The sequence below is a fragment of the Wyeomyia smithii genome, chromosome 1 (genome assembly GCF_029784165.1).
Source record: "Wyeomyia smithii strain HCP4-BCI-WySm-NY-G18 chromosome 1, ASM2978416v1, whole genome shotgun sequence".
In the NCBI taxonomy this organism is placed as follows: domain Eukaryota; kingdom Metazoa; phylum Arthropoda; class Insecta; order Diptera; family Culicidae; genus Wyeomyia; species Wyeomyia smithii.
The window spans coordinates 23,162,045-23,181,194 of NC_073694.1; the positions used below are offsets into that span (position 1 = coordinate 23,162,045).

Sequence of the window (19,150 nt, forward strand, 5' to 3'; positions counted from 1 at the left end):
CTAGGTTCCGAAAACAAGACAGACGCAGAAACAAGAATCAACAGCATTGTCTTTTTTCACCCTATCACTGCCAGACAGTGGAATCTAGAAGGTCATACATACATACATACATGCACATACATACAAACGACTGGTTTTATTCAATCGTATTTTTTCGTTTTCTTGACATTTCTTTAACTTCTTTTACGCTCAACAACCGCCAAAACAAAGGTATTGTGATCCTTTATGTTGCCCGGAATCGGTCAATCGGGTTCTGAGATATGGCTGAAACATATTCCGGTAATATAGTATTGGTCATGATCAAAGTAGTACTTAGAATAGTACCATGCCTCCAATTACTTGATTGGTTATTTCAAATGTTGAGGGCTGGTGTGAAAAAAATGTTGAGGTCGGGACCTGTCCCGATTGTTCTAATTCATCGAAAGTCGATTGATTTTGTCTCCACTTGGCGCATGATAAATGTGACTTATGTCTCAAATCGTCTCTGCTCAAAAGTACGCATTCCGAGAATCCGATAGCGTTCAGTGTAGGCTGGCAGATTTTAGGTGTTGTGTCAAGGAAGGAATTTTAGAGCATGTCTTACGAATTTTCCAGGAGCTGTGGAATGGACATCATATTACAGAGCAGAATGGAAGCAGAGTTCAAGGATCGCACTAGAAATACAACGATCTAAGACAAAACTCACTGGCTATCACGAACATAAATCCGAGTTGCCGATTAGCTTTAGAGATAATTTCGTTGAAGTGCAGTTTGACAAAAGTGCACTATCCAAAAGAACTCCCAGATCGCGAATCGGTGTCACTCTCGATTGAAGCTGATCGGACATAGTATAATCAAACAAGATTGGTTTCTTTGTCCGATGGAAGGAGATGCTACTACATTTCTGAATACCTTTAGAAAGAAAGATTTTGGAACACCATTGGCTGCATATATCCACAGTTCTCCCAACTTTAAAAAGTTTATCGTCATCGGCGTACAATTTACGGCAACCATCCGAAAGTAGTATTGAAATATCATTGATAAACAACATGAATAGTACCGGTCCAAGATTGCTGCCTTGTGGGACTACAGAGACATTTTGGATTTGTGTAAAAAAAACTGAGCTCATATCTTCACACAGAGTGTTCGATTTATCAAAAACAATCCGAACCATTGTACCGCTTTCAGAATCGGTGTAAATTGCGTCTATTTCATCATTTTTTAGTAATTCAAGGCAGCAGTTTCGACCGTTCCATGCAACTTCTTCTTAACTGGATTTATAGCTATCCAAGGCAACAATGTTGATTGTTGATTTTTGTTGAATAAAAATTGCCGTCTTTTATAATTGTTTTACCAGCTATTGTCACACACGTTAAAACCTCTCGTTTTGCTAAACCCTTTTCCTGAATGGAACTTACTCTTCAGGGCTCTAGTGATTTTAAGCAATGATAAAATTCTTTCAAAATCGTTTGAGTCTCTATTGGCTGATTTTCAACTGTTCATCGTTCATCTCATTTTTCCAATACCGTTGAAAGTCGTCTTTTTGGTAGAAAATATATGTCTGTAATTTAACGTAATGTAGTGTAAACATAAATTATTACTGAGTTCTCTAGAAAGGAAAATGAAAGTAAGTTTCCCAAAACAAAATTGAAATGCCAAGCGGTAAATTTAGGATTTATTCCCGAATGTCGATCACTTTGCCCCACCCTACTACATACGCTGGTGTACAGGCAGTTTTAGTTATCTACCTACTTGAAGTTATATTCAAGATTATTATCTTTTCGATTTGATTTTAGGGATGTTTTGCTTCACAGAATGTTTTTTCATTCATTTTGAGTTAAATTTGGTTGTCAAACTTGTAGATTTATTTTTTCAGCGTTTATCATGTTGCTGGTTGTCCTTTTCTGGGCTCAATGTGTGTTTTTGGACTATTTTTGTATTATTCTTTTCGAATTTAGTTAAAACTAGAAGATTTCTTTCTTCCAGAAACCTCTCCAAGGATCATATAAGGGCATTTTTTTCTCGGGTTTCCAAATGTTTTGAGTTGAATTTGGAATTTTCCTGAGAATTTTTAATCATTTCGGACATTTGGCATCGATTTGTATTTTTTTATATTGTTTTAGTTATAAATTTCAATTAAATTTAATTTTAGTTAAATTTTAGTCGTTTTCAACTACATTCAAAGCATTTTTCGTTTTTTTTTCTAAATTTGGTTCATTTTTGTTCGTCTTTCCTGTCATCTAGAGCATTTTAAACCATTTTGAGGTCAATTCACGATTGCTTTATTTTGATTACCTTTAAAAACGTTTTTCGGCCAGCGTGAAATGAATTTATAATCGGTACAGTAAGGTATTTTTTACGCTTTTTTTTTGTTTACACGGTTTTTATTTTACACGGTGTAGGCCATTCAATTTTCCTAGGCCATTCAATTCCAAGTATACTTTTTTGCCTAATATTTTTTACATTTCTATAGGCAGCTGTTCGTTTTTTATGCTTAGTATTTTTTTTTTCAAATAATTTAATTTTGTTCAGATTATTGAAGGTTGACTTTTTACTGTTCATCGTATTTTCCTTTTTCGTAGTACTGATCGGACTCGATTATCCGGGCTCTCCATTATTCGGGATTCGATTATCCGAATTTTCAGACTCGATTATACGGAATTTTTTTCCGACCCCATTTTTTTGCTGTTTGTTTCTAATTTTTATTTCGAAAGTCTACCGTTATACTATCCCTTCGGGCATATTGTTACCACTTCTGTCCTTTCCGGCATGTTTGGGACATATCCAAATTAAGTAAAACCAATCAATAATCATTTTTTTTTGCTTCTCAAGATTTTACTTTAACCTTGGCCACTGCATCATACAAGTAAAATAACAAAAGAAAATATTTATTTTACGTTCGTTGATTGCAAGTTTGAATATTTTTTTTTGTGATTTGATTGTACGGAGTGAAAAACAATTTCAATTTGGATAATCGATAATAAACACTGATCAAGTAGTGATCAAAATATATCAATCTTTTTACTGTTTCACTTATCTATTCCTATGCTCATCAGGTTGAAACTACTTAGAAACCATGATGGCGATGATTTATTTTATTACTAGCTTGAAAGTTTTGTTTTCTTGCGCTTTCTGCTATTGTTGCTTGCACTTAGAATAATGATTTTGGGCGTCAGGAACGCCATGTTTTTTATCCTAAAGCAGTTTTTATCCATTCTACTTACGTCTCAGCAGTGAACCTAATTGTGTCTATGTATTCATATTTTTTTTTTGAGAATTTTTCCCGTTCTAAAATTATCATTCCCTAAAGAGCCCCTCGAGAGTATTCGACTTACCGCCTCGTATCGCTGCTTGTCCTTCTCCGCCATCTGCTCGTACTTGGACTTGACTTCCGCATCCATGTCGGACCACTTTCGGCCGAGTTCCTTGGCGATATCACCGACACCGTACTCCGGGTTCAGAGCCTTCACCTTGTTCCGTTCGTCGTGGCAGAACCAGAAGAATGCCGACCTAAAAAAAAATATTAGAGGAAGCAAAGAATCGATATTAGCACGCGCTACTCGAAGCAGCTGTTAGCTGTTGGATACTCACAGTGACCGCTTGGGGGCATTAGGATCCTTGAAGGCCTTTCGCTTCTTGCCACGGCCGACGACGGTGCCCTTCGGTGGAACGTAGCTCTGCATTTCCAGCTCGTATCGCGCCTTATCCTTTTCGGCCATCTCGTGGAAGCGCTGTTTTTCCTTATCCAGCATCGTCTGGTTGCAATAAAAAATAGTGGCATTAACATTCTAACGGAAAGGGGGTACCCGCGGGTGTGCGGAAGTTTGTTTTTGTACTTGAACGGAAACGGCGTTAATAATCTTGAGTTTTCTTCCGTCGTTAAATTCTAATCTAAAGCATGTTATTGCAACCCAAATTTGGCACAATTATTGATTAAACACTATCGGGAGTGCTGTTAAAATAGATTACCCCGTCAAAGCGCCCCGAGTTTTGCATAAATTCACAGATTAATCTGGCGACATTAGGGCACATACAGATAAAGTGCTGCTTTCAATAGCAATCTCCTGATTCATCAACCTTGCGTTCCTAGCCATGTGAACTCAAAATGTCAGTTTTTGGAGAAGGTAAAGGGGGAGAGCGCAAGCAAAGCGCGGTGGAACACACTATCAGAGCAGCGGCTAAAGCAAAACGTCGTCGTTGTCGTCGTCGACGACGACAGAATTCTGTGTGCACACACCAGTATATAATATAAATTTTGTCCCCTTCTTCTCCTCCTTTGGCAACATTTTCCTCAAGCCAATGGACCGACCGACCGATCGACCGGTAGTTCCCATCTGCCACCATCATCCACGAAACCGAAACGCTCTTTCATTTCCTTTTTCGGAAAAATCAATGAAAGCAGCAGCGGCACTGGCAGCAAAGCATTGGGGGGCTGTGGGCTCCGGCTGATTCGCGAGCTGAACACCACACCGCGTTACGTTGCTGGTGCTGCTGCTTTCGATGGTTGGAGAGCCATCCACCAACGTTCCGCGCGCGTTCGGAGCGAATGGAAACATCGTCGGTCGTGTTATGATCTGTTTCAGCGCATCTTGGGTGATTGGATGGGTGGTTCGGTTGGGAAAAACAGAACAACAACGACGACCGACCGACCTTTGCGAAAAAGGGGACGACAACGGTTGTGCCGCAGTGGGGCGATGTTCGGTAGGAGGCTTCGAGGAGGCAATCATGAAAAATGGAACGTGCTAGCTAACAGCGGCTGCAGGATAACTCCGTGCTGCCAGAGAACCCCGGGTGGAGGAGGACTGGCGGTTGTGGTGGAGAGGGCTAGATGTTGCGTTTGTATATAGACATAGAGCGCAGCGGAGGAGAGAGAGCTTTTCACTTCCTGGGTCGGGCGGAGCCTTGGGCTGGTGAGGCGGTGGGATGAGTAATAGGATCGATGTGGGAAAAGCGTGTATGTTCAGACCCCGGTGCTATGTACAATAGCAAAACGGGCGCACTTTTCCTCACGCTCGCTGCGCTCTCTCCCCACACCGTCCGTCGTCTTGTTCATCGACGAGCGGTTGTACAAACATAACTATGGATATTTCCACATTCATATAACACCGTCCGTACCGTTGTCGTGCCTAACACAGCACCCAGCAGTAGGAAGAGATGACGACGTCAATTGGCGACGAACAGGACGACGCCGCCGCCGACGACGACCATGGGGCGGCCGGCAACACGAAACAGCATCGGTTCACGTTTCTGCAACGTCCTTTGACTGGCTGCGCGCTGCGTGGATTTAAATTTTCCTTCTGCAAGGATATCGCCAAGTTTAAGTCATGAATGAGGTGATGTTGACGGTTATCTAAGTGAGAAGATAATCAACCTCTGATATTCTTAAATGGTTCTCATTCCGGGGAACAAAAAATTTGCAACTCGAAGGTTTGCGACCGAATTATAGTATTATTTTTTCCATGTTGGCGAAAGGCGCTCAAGACCGATTTCTATGCAATTGCCGGATGGAAAAGCCACGAGAACTGAGGTCTTTGTACACGGTATATTAGTATTAAAGCATGAGGATTTTATGCAATTTTTTGAACCATGCAATTTTGCAAATAAACGAAATTGTTCAGATTTTTCCACACGTTTATTTTAAAACATCCTTCAGAAATATCTACAAGACCTGACGTTCGATTCCATCTTTGGATCCCTTTTCACGAAGCGCCGCTTTCGGTATTCGTATTGAGTGCGGTTTTTTTCGATATCTTATTCCTGTTTACTACTTGTAAATGGTTGTATACCATTTTAGCAACACTTAGAAGTAATTCTTATTTTAATCTTGTTTTTACCAGTTTGTTTCCGTGATTTTGTGAATGTTGATCATAACATCTTGAAGAATTATTAAACTTCAACAGCGGTTTCCGGTGAACACGTTGGTTGAATCTTGCAATTAGTCAAGATTTCAATTTTGGAGGACTGCAAAATTTAAATCGAAAAATGTTTAAGCTCTCCAATCAGCTTGGTTCGCTCTCTTCGGCATTTGTGCATAATAGAAAGTGGCATCTTTATCCACATTTTCGACGTACAAAGTACCCGTATTCAATTCGTATCCGGGTGGTAAATAGCAGAGTTTGATTAGAGCTGCATTCAGTACTCAACATTCCACACAGGATCGAAGATTCCAGTTTGCATTTAACCTAGGGTTAATGGTGCAATAGAATCAAAACAGAACATGATTTTTTCCTGTAGCCAGCATAAGCTAAATAACCCGCTTTTCACACTCTTTATGAGTTCTATTCATCAAGCGAGCCTGTGTATGACTTTTTTTTCGACTGTTTTTCCGTCTTTCAACTTGACATTGGATTCATAAAATATTTCAACTATTCAGTCGGAATGAGTCCTTGAACGCTGCACAGATCAAGCAAGCAACCACTCATACACGTATGTAGCTTTAAAAAGAGCTGTCCTATGCAATTTTAAGTGGAATAATCCAAAACCGAAAGCCCATCACGAGCTCCCCAGCCCGGTACCTTGCTTGCGATGTGCTGTTGGAAGGATCCACTGGCTGCTGAATGAGTGGCAGGATGATGAACGACCGTCTAATAAATACGGAAGTGTGCTGAACGCTGCAGAAGCAAGCCAAACGGCATCCACAAATGCAGTAACACACACAGATATGGTTTTTCTTTTATTCGAATTGGGTCCAAATGCAATTTCCAGCATCAATCAGATACGGTCCTGAGCAATTCACCTAAAATGAAGAATTATTGTGACTGTAATTGCGAACCGTAATTTAGAGTCGATCCTGTCCAATTTTGCAACGTTTGTCGGGGAGAGAAGCAAGTGCCGGGATGGCACTGCGGGGATGGACAACCGTGCGCTGCTTTCCATGTTTTTCTGCTGCCATTTACTGCAACACAACCCAGGGCACGATGAAATAAATGTATACATACGCTTTTTCTGTATAGTAAAGCACATAGAATGCAGCACACGCCACAGCGAGTTATGTATATTCTACATAGAAGACTCTCGTGTGTCGTTCTCGGCCAGGCCAGGCAACATCAGCAGAGCCTGACGGCAGCAGTGACAGAGATGGAGCGGTCCGTCGGTCGGTTGCAGCTTTCAGAAATGGCATCTTTCAACCCGGAGCAAAATTTACGCCGGTCTCCTAGACTGGCACAGTTCTTTAGGATGACTAAGCACAACTGTAATCGGCGACCCACGTCTTCATTTGGGAAACAATTCCTGTCAGTTCCGGAGGCAATGCTGAAATGTTTCCACCAAAAAGGCTGGAACATTTCAATTTGATCAAATTGGGGATTTTCAGCAAAATAGCACCACCCTGAGCGGATAGCGCAAACTAATTTTAATTTCAATCAGCAGAAACCTAACACCCTTTTCCTGACGCGTCATCCATTCGCCAACTCTCCGGCAGGCAGGCAACCTTGGCGAGGATCTCCAGCGAGCAGGCAAACAGGCGGAAAGGCAGCACTAAAACTAGGATGGAGTGAGAGGTTAAAATATATAAGTAGTACAACATCCAGCCAACAAGCAAGCAAGCAAACGACGGGTGAAAGGAACTGGATGTGGCACATCCATTCGTTGCTTGGCCTGGCTGGGTGGCTGCTGCTGGCTGAAGAACCCCGATTATGGTGGCAGGATGAAATTCGATGACGACGGCGACGTCGACGACGGTGCCAAATCGGCCGCTGTTCGCGGAGGTTACTTTTTTTTTGTTCAATTCGGAAAAGATAACAACGCATCAAAGAGATTTCACAATCGCCGGGAATGCCGGAACACATAACAGGGTTCAGGGACCGGAATCGTTGCAGTGCTCGAACTGGGTGTTTGTTCCCTAGAATTGAATTGTACGTGTAGTCCGTTGTAATTGGACAGTTTTCCAATAGGTTAGCTGTCAAACTTAACGCACAAACAAATCTGTTTGGCTCTCGGGTTTTCCTCCTTGTTAATAGTACGAAAACTAACTCCTTTGACCATTTGAGATCGGTTTAGCACGTCTTTACTCACTTTCAAATCTTTAATCAAAAAGCTGATTGATGATCTGCAAGCTATTTTTAGTTATTTTGTAGACGATTGCCTAATTGCATTTCATAGGTTGCTTTGTTGCGATTGTTCTGATCGCTGTGGCAATTTTGTTCCCAACAGGAAACTAATAAATTCCTCCTTCTCCCTCGAGGGGTCTAGCGATATTATTAATGTTAATGATTGTTTTTGACTAGTGTAACATAGTTTATAGGATTTCATCATTGAAGTCCTAAAAGAGACCTATTATCAAATCCAGAAAAAGCGGGAACGAAACGCAGAAATCTAGCAGCATGTTAAAGTATAGCACTGAAACATGCTTTAGATGCATATAATCATTGACAGCAAATTGTCAAATTGTAGTTACCGTTAGGCGCCCTAATTCTGCGTACTTCGTATTTAAATGTTGATGCCGTTTAGTAAAAAGGAAACATAAGCAGAAAATTGACAGTTCATATATAGAAAATCACTTCCAAACATCATTTTTAAAAATCTGCTTCTAGTTGATATTTTTTCAACATTCTATACGAAATGCGCAGAATTAAGAGCCGCGCAGAATTAGGGCGCTTTACGGTAGGTAAATTTTGAAAAGAAACACTGAATTTCGTTCAAGTGGATTTCTTTCTGATTTTTATGAAAGTGCTTTTTTACTAAGATATAGCTTTTCCAGTCATAAGTTCTATTCAGCACTGTGTCAACATTCCAAACCACACTGTTCCAAACCATCTGTGAATGATAATTTGCCGACAAGAACAATTGAAAGTACCTTGTATGGAGAACCTTGTAGCGAGAAAAAAACCGTTCTCAGGATCACAGCTGTTTAAAACCACCGCCGATCAAACCTCTCGAGAAGAAATTCAAAGCCGTTTATTGTTCGCCCGTTCATAACTCGCGGCGGCCTCACCTATTTATTTCGCTTGTGCTTGTGGCCCGAACATGGTCATTGCTAACAGCTGGTTCCCCCGCAGGGGGGGCACACAATTTGACCTCACACGAAGCAAGCAAACAACAAACGAACGAAGAAAAAAAATCTATCAAATCTACAAAAGCCCTCCAATCTTCGCACGCAATCGGCCGTAACACATACCTCACACAACAAATGGCGGCAAAATCTAAACGAATCATTAATTTGTTTTCATCATTCAGTGTTTTCCCACACATGTACTTAAGGCTGCTTTTTTCCTCGCTCATCTCAATTGTGCGCGAAATCAATACTCCTCTCGATTCGCGCGATTCCGCACTGCAAAATGGCAAGCGTGAAATTAAAGAGTGTTGAAGATTCAATTTTTGCGCCATTCCGCATTCCATGCCACACCCCCGGTATACTCGTCGCTCAATTCAAATGGCAGATAAAAAAGAGCAATAAAAAACGGGAAGGACAGTGCTATTAAATTCAATTTCATTTAAAATTATTATGTTATCAATCATTTACGTGTTTCCAGTTTCACGTGCGCGGCTGGCTGCCGTCACCCCCCGCCCCAACGACGCGACACGAACCAATCGCAGTTGGCCATGCGGGAAAGTTGCAACCCGACATAAGCGATCAATCAGCATAATGGGCTTGAATGGGGATGATACTCCCAGCGCTTTTCCATAGCCTTCTTTACCGGCAAGCGCAAACGAGCGAGAGAAGAGGCGAGCCAGAAGTTGACTTCGGGTTTCAGGAAATTTTTCATACCACATGAAACGTTTCACCGGTGTGCCATCCTGGGAGTATGATGAATGACTCTATTTTAATTTGCACTTTTAAAGCATTGGGGATTTTACCTCCGTCTCCTGTTTGTGTGTGTGTACGCGTACTTGTTTGTGTGTGTGCGCGTTTGTGGACGACGGTGGGGTAATGCAGTTCTCTTCCACTAGGACGAGGCTGACGCTGGATTTTTGGATGGAACAGGAACGAGGATTGTGCCACCGACCACGATACGGTGCAGTGCAGCAAGCAGCAGCGTAGCGGACCGGATAGCAATAAATTTCCGCCAGGAGGGTGGAAATAATTTATTATGACATGACATTACAGCTCTGTGCAGTATAACCGACCGGCTTGGCTTGGCGAAAGGAAATGGAAGGAGACCACCACCACAGCCCGGGTGGTGGTGGTGGACCGTTCGTTTGCTCCTTCTATGGCCCTCGTTACTCCGGCGGTTGTTGCCGGTGGCTTAGTTCGTGTAAATGACACTGAAAAATGTACGATTAGAATGGTGCGGTTTTGGAATTTGGAACAACTTCCCGGTCGAAATAGTTACTCAATTTCATTTATTACTTTTGTGGCGTTTGCAATTAGTATTCGATACCGTGCTGCTCGAGTACAATAGGCTTGCTGTGAATCAATTTCTAACTACAAGCTACACGGTGTCCAACAATTGTCTGTAAAACTATTGTCCTTTTTTAAATAAGTAAAAAAGAACACCATCATTATTTCACTTTGCAGCGGGGTACGGACAACTTTTTGCCACATTGTATTTGACAATTAACGAAACATTGTCTACACAGCGCAATCGTAACAACCGATAACAATCGAGCACCATTAATAGCGGTCTTTACACACGAAGAAAGACGATTCCATCGGCGGGGTTGCGAGGCAAGTTTGTTGCCTGAGACGCAATTAAAGTGCGTATAAATCGACTGCCTCGCAACATTTGACCTATAAAATCCACCAAACAGGTTCCAACTGCAGTTACTTCGTGTGTTGTTGTACGCAGCTGTGCCACTTTTTACGGGATTTTTTCTGTACCTGCTAGGCCCCCCCATTCCGGCACGGACGGAGGAGCGCGTACGCATTACCAGGAGAACAAGCTGTCCATTTGATTCGCGTGTTTAAAGTTTCGCTCCAGTCGAATTTTGAAGATCGACTTTACCCGCCGTTGGTAAACTTGAAACAAGCACTAAAGAGCTGCAGCGACGCACAAGAAAAAAAGCGAAACAAGACACAACGGGATAAGAAAGAAAAATAGGAAGAAAAAAACCGTTACGACACTTGAGACATACGAAGAAAGGAACGAATGACGACGCAGCACTTAACAACGCGGCAGCCAGCAGTGCACGCGGGATAAGCGGGACGCAACCAGCTCTCGAACCGCATTGGGGGTGTTTTTTCTTTCTTTTCTTCAATCAAATCAAAGTAGACATGGCGTCGTATAGCGGTTCTCGGGCGATTGCATCATACACTCAGAAACTTAATCTGTTCAGAATTGATTTTGACTAAATTTTTTTCGAAAAAAATCTAACGAAGTTTCTAATGTATTTTACGACAACTTCTGACTTCAAATTCTGATTTTTCTCAGTGATAACACATTATCAACATGATATACGATTTTTATTCCATACTATGAGTTTGTAAAAGATAGTCTTATCATCCTCGTGCATGACTCATATAGTGTATAGCTGGAGCAAAGTCACTGAAAACAAATACTTGAAATCAGAAATTTCACCATCCATTCATTAAAATTATCAAAAAATTGCAGTCGAGAATGTATAAATTTGTTTTATACTCGAAAAATCTCGAAACATGGGTACAAAACTCAAAATTTTTAAAACCGATTTTCGAGATTAGAATGAATTCAGAAAAAAGCTAATATCCTGAATCCTGCATTTCTTTAATGTCCTGAAATCAGAATTTGTATATTGATATGCGAAACATGAAATCCGAAATTCAATCTCCATAATTAGAATAATTTTAAATGAAAGGTCGAAACTGAAAATTCACAATTCGAAATCAGAGAGAATTTATCAAACATAACCAATCATAAATTTTAAAATCCCCAAAACAATAATCTCTGATAACAACAGTTCAGATCCCAATAACCGCTTTCCAGAATTAAACATTTGAAATTCGTGATAAACCTCAAATAGATCTAATCAGTCAAAGAGGAGTTATTCAAAATCGTTAGCTTTTCTAACCGCGACGACAGCCCGTTATAAGGTTAATTATTCCTATTTTCACTTAAGGACCAACTATTTTTATGTTAGTTACTATACGCCTAGAAGCACGGAACTGGAAGTATAACAGTAGCAGGGCTGCAAATTCTCACTGTCAGCAATAGATTTTCAGTGAAATTGAAATTGTGTTGCTTCAGGCTCGGCCAATTCTTATTTTAGGCGACGCACGATGAAATTCTCAAGATTGTTAACCAAACAAGCAGTCGCTTTTCTCTTTTTTTAGTTTTATCTTTACATACAATTGAAGAAGGAAAACAGTAATAAACTATCACTTCCTCTGCCGGGTTGGTAGCGAACTTACCTTCCACCGTTCTGCGCACTTTCGGGAGAATTCGGCGAATATGACTTGCTCCTCCGGATGTTTCTTTTTGTGCTCTTCGCGGCAGGTTTGTACGAAAAAGGCATACGCTGTCATGCGCCCCCTTGGTTTATTGTCCTTGACGGGTCGGTTGCCGCCTCCAATTTTGTTCTGGATCGCATTGTTCTGCGTCTGCTGCACGTGTGATTGATTCTGTGGAAAACACAAAAAAAAAGAAATATGATTAAATCTTGGTTTCTTCTGCTGTTGTCAATGTTTGTAGTATAAATTTAATAGTACTTTATCAACAAATTGATGGGAAAATACAAGATTGTATTTAATCCCATCAGTATCAAAACAGAATGTTTATTTTTTAAACATAGAATCCCCGAACTTGGCCTCGATCGCTGATATTTTGTCGAAAATTAGCGCAAAACTAAAATAGACTAAAATAGGAACCATTCCTACCTAGCTGGCAAACTCCTAACATCAACAGTAGAAAGCCTCACGAGACCTGGGGTTCGGAGCGCAACACTAAAAAACATATTATGGTAAAGCTTGTTTAGTAAGCTAATCTAACCAGGGATAGGCACGGGCAAAAAAACTGAAAAATAAACCGGTCTTGTGTACATTCCACCAGAGTTGTTTCTTGATACTCTTCCCGCCTTCTAGCGGCCTACCGAATGATGATAGGCCAGCGTTTCGATCCCCGCCCGTAAGCCCGCGGTAATCCAAACTTTTTATTTTTTATTTCTTTTTAATCGCTTTCAAACGACCAGCTTCAACAACTAGAAACAAAAAAAAAAGACAAGCGGTGCGAACTCCTCCTCGGGGGCATTCACATTTCTTTATGCTTGTTGCCGTGACTATCTCGGTATCGTCCGGTTCAGCTCGCACCCCTCTCGTCCTGCCTTCTACCGGACCGCTCGCTTTTCACTCTTCGTCGCCTCGTCGTTGCACTGAAACACGGACAGTCAAGAAGTTCGCCTGAAGAGTCCCTTTTGGAGAGCGATGAATGCCACAATAGCAGCCGGCTTCTTGAGCTCTTTATGATTTACTCTAGCGATGCGCGCCCCATCCGACAGACAAGAAGCGGGAAAAAGTTGATACCGACCGGCCAAAAAAAGTAGACTTTATTTTTCCTCGGTAATCTGTGTGTCTCCACTCCTCTAGCTGCTGATGGCAGGCAATTATAGAAATTTGTGAATGAATCTGTTATCACTTCCCTCCGTCGTTGGCGGTGGCGGCGGGGCTGGCTACGGACGGGCTTCAGGCTTCATGCCGGTCCAATCGACTTTCACTGGTCAATGAGAAGGGGACACAAACACGTTTCGCGTAAGGTTAGATCTTTGGGACCGTTTCTTGGCTTGTCTGTGTAAACAATATGTATAAATGAATTACACTGTATCATAAAACTGTCTCCTTTTTTCTGTAATTTCTCTCTACCTTTTCATTGAAAGGGGTGTTTTTCGGAGGAATACTTCTACCATTCTTTTATTAGAATCTCGTTTAGCTGGATTCGTTATGCATAGCATGCTCTTGGATTTTTCAGGCGGATTTATGTCTAATTTTCACTGCATTTTGCTTTAGATTGGGCTTCAAAATATTCTGATTATTTCCATGAAGTCGATATTTGGGGATTTCTTGAATTTATTGTACAATTATGCTATGGTGATAGCTTACGGCCTCTACAAGGATTTTGTGCCCTGAAAGTTCTGCAGCTGCTGCTGATCAAAGACAATTTAATACTCTAACTTAACCAGGACTTTGCCGTTGCAGACATAAAGGATTCGTTCTTACTTTTGCTTCACGGACCATTCGACCGACAGTATTTTCACGATTTCAAAAAACAACATGTTTATATGAGGAAGAACATAACCTTTCCCGGGCAGACATTGTTTTCGTAGGTAGCTAACATTCGTAATTGATGAAAGCGACAATGTCACTGCCAATCTAGTCCGCCGGTTTTCTTAATTTGAGTTCAGGCTGGCGACAGTCAATTATTTATTTTTTTCCCGAACGAGTGACACGTACAGCAGACGACGTTAATAAATAGCAGAGCGAGCTGATGGCATCATCGCTCACTGTTACACACCCGTCACCAGGGTTGCCAAATAAAATCCGGTAAAAAGCAAAATAAAAATCTGTCCTTTTTTGAGATAAAACCGATCAAACAAATCAAATACATGAAAAATTTCAATGCGTAATCAGAGATCTAGCAAAATCCAGATCTATCCGATATGATGGCAACCTTGCCCATGACTAGTTGCATCGCCGTTACGGTAGTCTTTCTCTCTCGCTGGTGACAACAACAAGGTGGACATGTTCGTGTTTATGCTTATTTATGATTCAAACGTAATTTCTGCTCATTACCGTGGCCACGCTGGCCCCCCTCATCTGTCAACGTAGGGATAATGATTGGTTGTACAATATGATGCGCCTAATTTGAATTGGTCGCTCCCCGGTGCTGCTAGCCAGCCGTGTCAGCGCTTCAAGTGCCGTCGCCACCACCACCACCAGCAACAACGGGACCGGTCAACGATGATCAATTTACTTTCAAAGTGCAGCAGGCGGTGCTCTCAGAGTGAAAAAAACGGCACTTTTTTTTCTTCCGTTTATTGCGCTGTAATGGCATAGCACTCTTTGTTTACACCCTCGCGCGTATCCGACAACAAATCGATGTCCATACGAAACGCGCGGCCGGCGGCAGTGGTGCTCATGGTGCTGCGTGAACAAACAGCTGTTTATTGGTATAAGCATATGTCACTGCACTGATGATTGCTTTGCCGCTTAGCCAAGCCTAGACTCTGCCCTGTTAGCAGCCGGCCGCCAGAGTGGGTCGATATCTAGGTAAATGTTTGTTCAGAAAGTGGTGTTTGTTTTCATCCGAAAGCAGTATTAGATCAGCGCCACTTTCGGAGAATTTACCGCGCCGCCGGCAACCACAGCCAGCCGCTTCTGCCAAAGAGAACACTTGTCTGTACATCATTTTTTGGCACACAAAGTGGGTGATTTTATTTTTGTTGGTAGGAGGATAACATAGTTCCGAACAAAATTAGGGCAATGATTCAACAATATAATCTGCGGTTTTTTTTTCTGTAGCTTTAGAGCTCTAGTCACGTTCTGTCGTGCACCGCTTCTGGGTTTTAGATTTTTTTTTCCCATGGCAACGTGCATCACAATAACCAAATCCTTCACAGACGCTTTAGGGATGGGATTCCAATATAGATTCCTTAGAATTTACTCCCAAGCATGGGTGTATTGTCGAAAGGCAAAATTGGATGGAATTGGAAAATTGCTATTGAAATAAATTCAGTGTAACAATCCTTTACAAAATTTATCTTTTCTATATAACTGTTTATTGTATGATGTATCTCTAAAACTGGTGGTTAAAATCTCGTGATTGTAATCTTCTGAAAGTTTTTTTTATTTGTCTCAAGTTCTCAGTACAGTTTATTCTTACATACAGGTTATGGTCTCAAGATTATGAGCAACATTGAGCAAATCTGGGCATTCCTGGAACTTTTTTAGAGGCGCGAAAAAATTATGGAGTCCTCATCTTATTTGAAATTGTATGCAGGGTGATTAGTTCCATGTTGGGAGTATTTCAGAGCCGATAAAGGGCCACATAATTAAAAAAACTTTTCTACGCATATGCCCTAACGTTAATCTACTTGGAGTTATTCAACTTTCAAATTTCTTGGACACTCTTTCATAAAGTGACTAAACCTAAATACATACCACCTAGAGCAATTCTATAGGTTTCATTTAAAAGCTGAGGAAATTTTCTACTAGATACAGCTTTTACATGTCTAAATAAATGTGAAATTAACATTCTGGAAGTAAAAATACTCAAAAGTAATAGTGTTATTGACATTATTGGTTTTATAGTTTAGTTTTAAAGTTTTTTTCTACAGTTCGTACCTTGACACCAACTCTCTATTCACTTTAGTTCTCGAGAAATTACAATTTTAATGCATTTTAAAATCTTTTATATTCATAACAGCCACTGAGATTCGTTAACTCCAATTTATAGAAGTTTATCCCCGAACTCACGAGACTAGTTCCACCTCCTAGACTGAGAAAATTGTGCAAATCGAACAGTCACAAAATACAAGCGTATGAACTATGAAATTAAAGCATTCGTAAAGTTTATCGAAGAATTAAGGACCGTCATAAAGACGTCTTCACTTCAGCATACACAATTACACCTAAATTTGCGGTATTATTTCTATCGTGTATCAAAACACTTGAACACCCCTAATTTTAAAGATATGTGTGTATTGTATAGTATCATGCATCAAAATTTTGCTAACGCATCGCGAAAATTAAAAATACACGAACGCTGGCGTTGGCAAAACTGAATGAATGTTTTGTGTCTTGAATGTGTCCGAATCAACCGTCACCAACGTAATAAAAGTGTTTGTAGAAAGAACGTTTGTCAACTGCCAGGAAGACAGATTCAGAGGAAATTGAAATCCGAAGGCCGACAAAACGACAAGAAGAGGCCAGCGATTTTAAGCGGAATTTGATTACATGGTACAGGACAATGCAATTTACGTCCAGGCAGACTTTCAACAGCTTCCGGAACAGTAATACTATACGGCAACTGGAAGAGGAAAAGTGGCAGAGATTTTCACACACATTAAACTGTCAAAATTTGCAAAGTTGAGCAGATCATCTTTTTTTTAGATTTGAAAAGCAACATTTTTATTATTTTAAAGGTTCCGTTGACCAGAAAATTTATGTTCAGGATTACTTGAAACAACGTCTGATGCCTTTCCTTAAGCAACACAGTTGTTCCGTTCTGTTTTGGCCGGATTTGGCATCTTACCGAAAGACAGTTGTCAACGAGATGCAATTCAACCCTAACTGGCGTTTTGCGGCGAACAAAGTCTCCAAGAAGTCTGTATAAAAAATGATGGAGAAGTCAAGTAAAAAGTCAGGCAATTCATATTTGCTAAAAAGGAAGCTTGAGTCACTGTTTTTCCTTTATTCTGTACGAACTAAACTTGACAAAGAAACATTATTTAATTTTCTATTCAAAAATGATCAATACACACACATTTTTGTTGGACCGATTTTTGACCGTAACACCCTTTATTTATGCCATCACACACAGTTGTTCTCTTGAACTCAACAAAACCATACCACCAGGTTTCCATCCCTTAACGTTAAATGAAATGGTGAAGTATGACCTAACAATGTAATTAAAGGGCTTCAAAGCTTAATCTTGTAGTTCTCTTGAAAAATTCGTAGTCGTAGGTTCAAGAAAAAAATAAATCATGAATTTTTCAACACGAAACATATTTTTTAATTGATATTAGGGTTCTTGCCCTAATATATTTTTTTAATTGATATTAGGGTTCTTGCCCTAATATATTTTTAATAAGTTTTCAGGCATACAAAACCTTCAAATCTTTTAAAGCCGAAGTATTTTTTTTCATATGGCACAAAATACGAAAACTCTCTCGTACCAAAAATACGCATTTTCATGCAAAAATAAAAATAAAACATGTATTTTTCTTAATTACAGACATTTTTACTCATACATGGTACACTGTTGCCTGCGCCAGCATATTGTACTTCAATACACCAATTTCAATAACAATCCAACAGCAGATCGTTAAATTATCTGAGATTGTTGCGAACTTCTCGAAAAAATTATACCTTCGAGACATCAAAATTGTCTAGGCTTATAGAAGCACATATCAGTTGACCTATTGAAACGGAAAGATTTTGTCATTTTGTTCTGCTACTGATATAGGTGTATATATCACAGCAGGAAACTTTGTTTTGAAACTTTTTATAACAGGGTGTCGAAAACCTGGAAAATCAGGGAATGTCAGGGATTTTTTTTTCGCTCAAGGAAATCAGGAAATATCAGGGAAAAATGAAAAATATTCAGGCAAAAAATTTTAACCGAGACGCGATTCTATTTTAAACGACTCTTTAGCGCAGAAACTGATTTTTTCAGCATAAAAGTCTAGCTCGAGACCTCTACGGTTCGGTTTTATATCCGATTAAATACTTTTTTCTCTGGGATTTCAGGGTTGCGTTTATCCACGTTGCACTTTTTTGTGCCGGATGCTGAAAAACATCAGGGAAATCAATGTTTTATTTCAGCGAATATCAGGGAAAATCAGGGAATTTCATTTTGAAAACTTTTTCGCCACCCTGTATGATTTTCACTGCTGAACAACGAAGCAGTAATGATAACTGAAGTACCACTTAATTGTACATCAATCTAACGACATACCGATAATTGTAATCCATTATGTGTGTGTCTCATTCCGATGTTACACTTTGTTTCTAGTGTCCGCAGAGCATACCCCGATATAGTGCGGTAAGACGTAGTCCTACGTCAAAAGCAACAAGCTCTTCACTGAACTCGAAATGTTTCGTTAAGTGAATAATCTTTTCATAAAATAATGGAATAGTTTTGAAAGTTCAGTGGAAAGATGTTTTTACTAATAAATTGAATGATTTATAAAGATAATCATTTTTACTTTTCTTTTTTCGACTCTAAGCAAAGTCATGCTATTTTTAATTTTAATTTAAGGAGTAAATGTAGTGATGAAGATAGAAAATTAAACTAACTGAAAATATGTTTGTAGAAACTACGAAAAATATAGTTCAGCAGGTGGGACTCGAACCCACAACTTCCAATCTCCGGTCAGATGTGTTCCCGTTACACCACCGCAGAACGTTAAAGACGTAGTTCTAGAATCGAGTTTTGTATCGCTTATCCAATTCTCACACTTCGTACATTTACTCAGTAGAGACTATTATTTATAGCTGGCTATTGTTTCAACACCCTCAGTGGAAGTTGGAATGACTTCTCAGTGTGAGAGATAGAAACGTGCCAGTAAGTTGCCATCTCTACCAGCAGCAACATCGACTTGCGTC

General features: G+C 40.3%; 1 protein-coding gene across 11 annotated transcripts in view; it reads right to left on the minus strand.

The window, feature by feature from the left end:
• Positions 1–19,150, minus strand: part of LOC129718919 (high mobility group protein DSP1) — a 50,420-nt gene that overhangs the window by 7,000 nt on the left and 24,270 nt on the right. For 10 of the 11 annotated variants that reach the window (XM_055670156.1, XM_055670145.1, XM_055670146.1 and 7 more), the window contains 3 exons: positions 12,245–12,454; positions 3,571–3,734; positions 3,315–3,489 (listed from right to left, as the gene is read on the minus strand). In XM_055670156.1, the coding sequence (XP_055526131.1) occupies positions 3,315–3,489; positions 3,571–3,734; positions 12,245–12,454 (549 nt within the window). The remainder of the gene's footprint in view (positions 1–3,314; positions 3,490–3,570; positions 3,735–12,244; positions 12,455–19,150) is intronic. The other variant, XM_055670155.1, reaches the window with a different exon arrangement.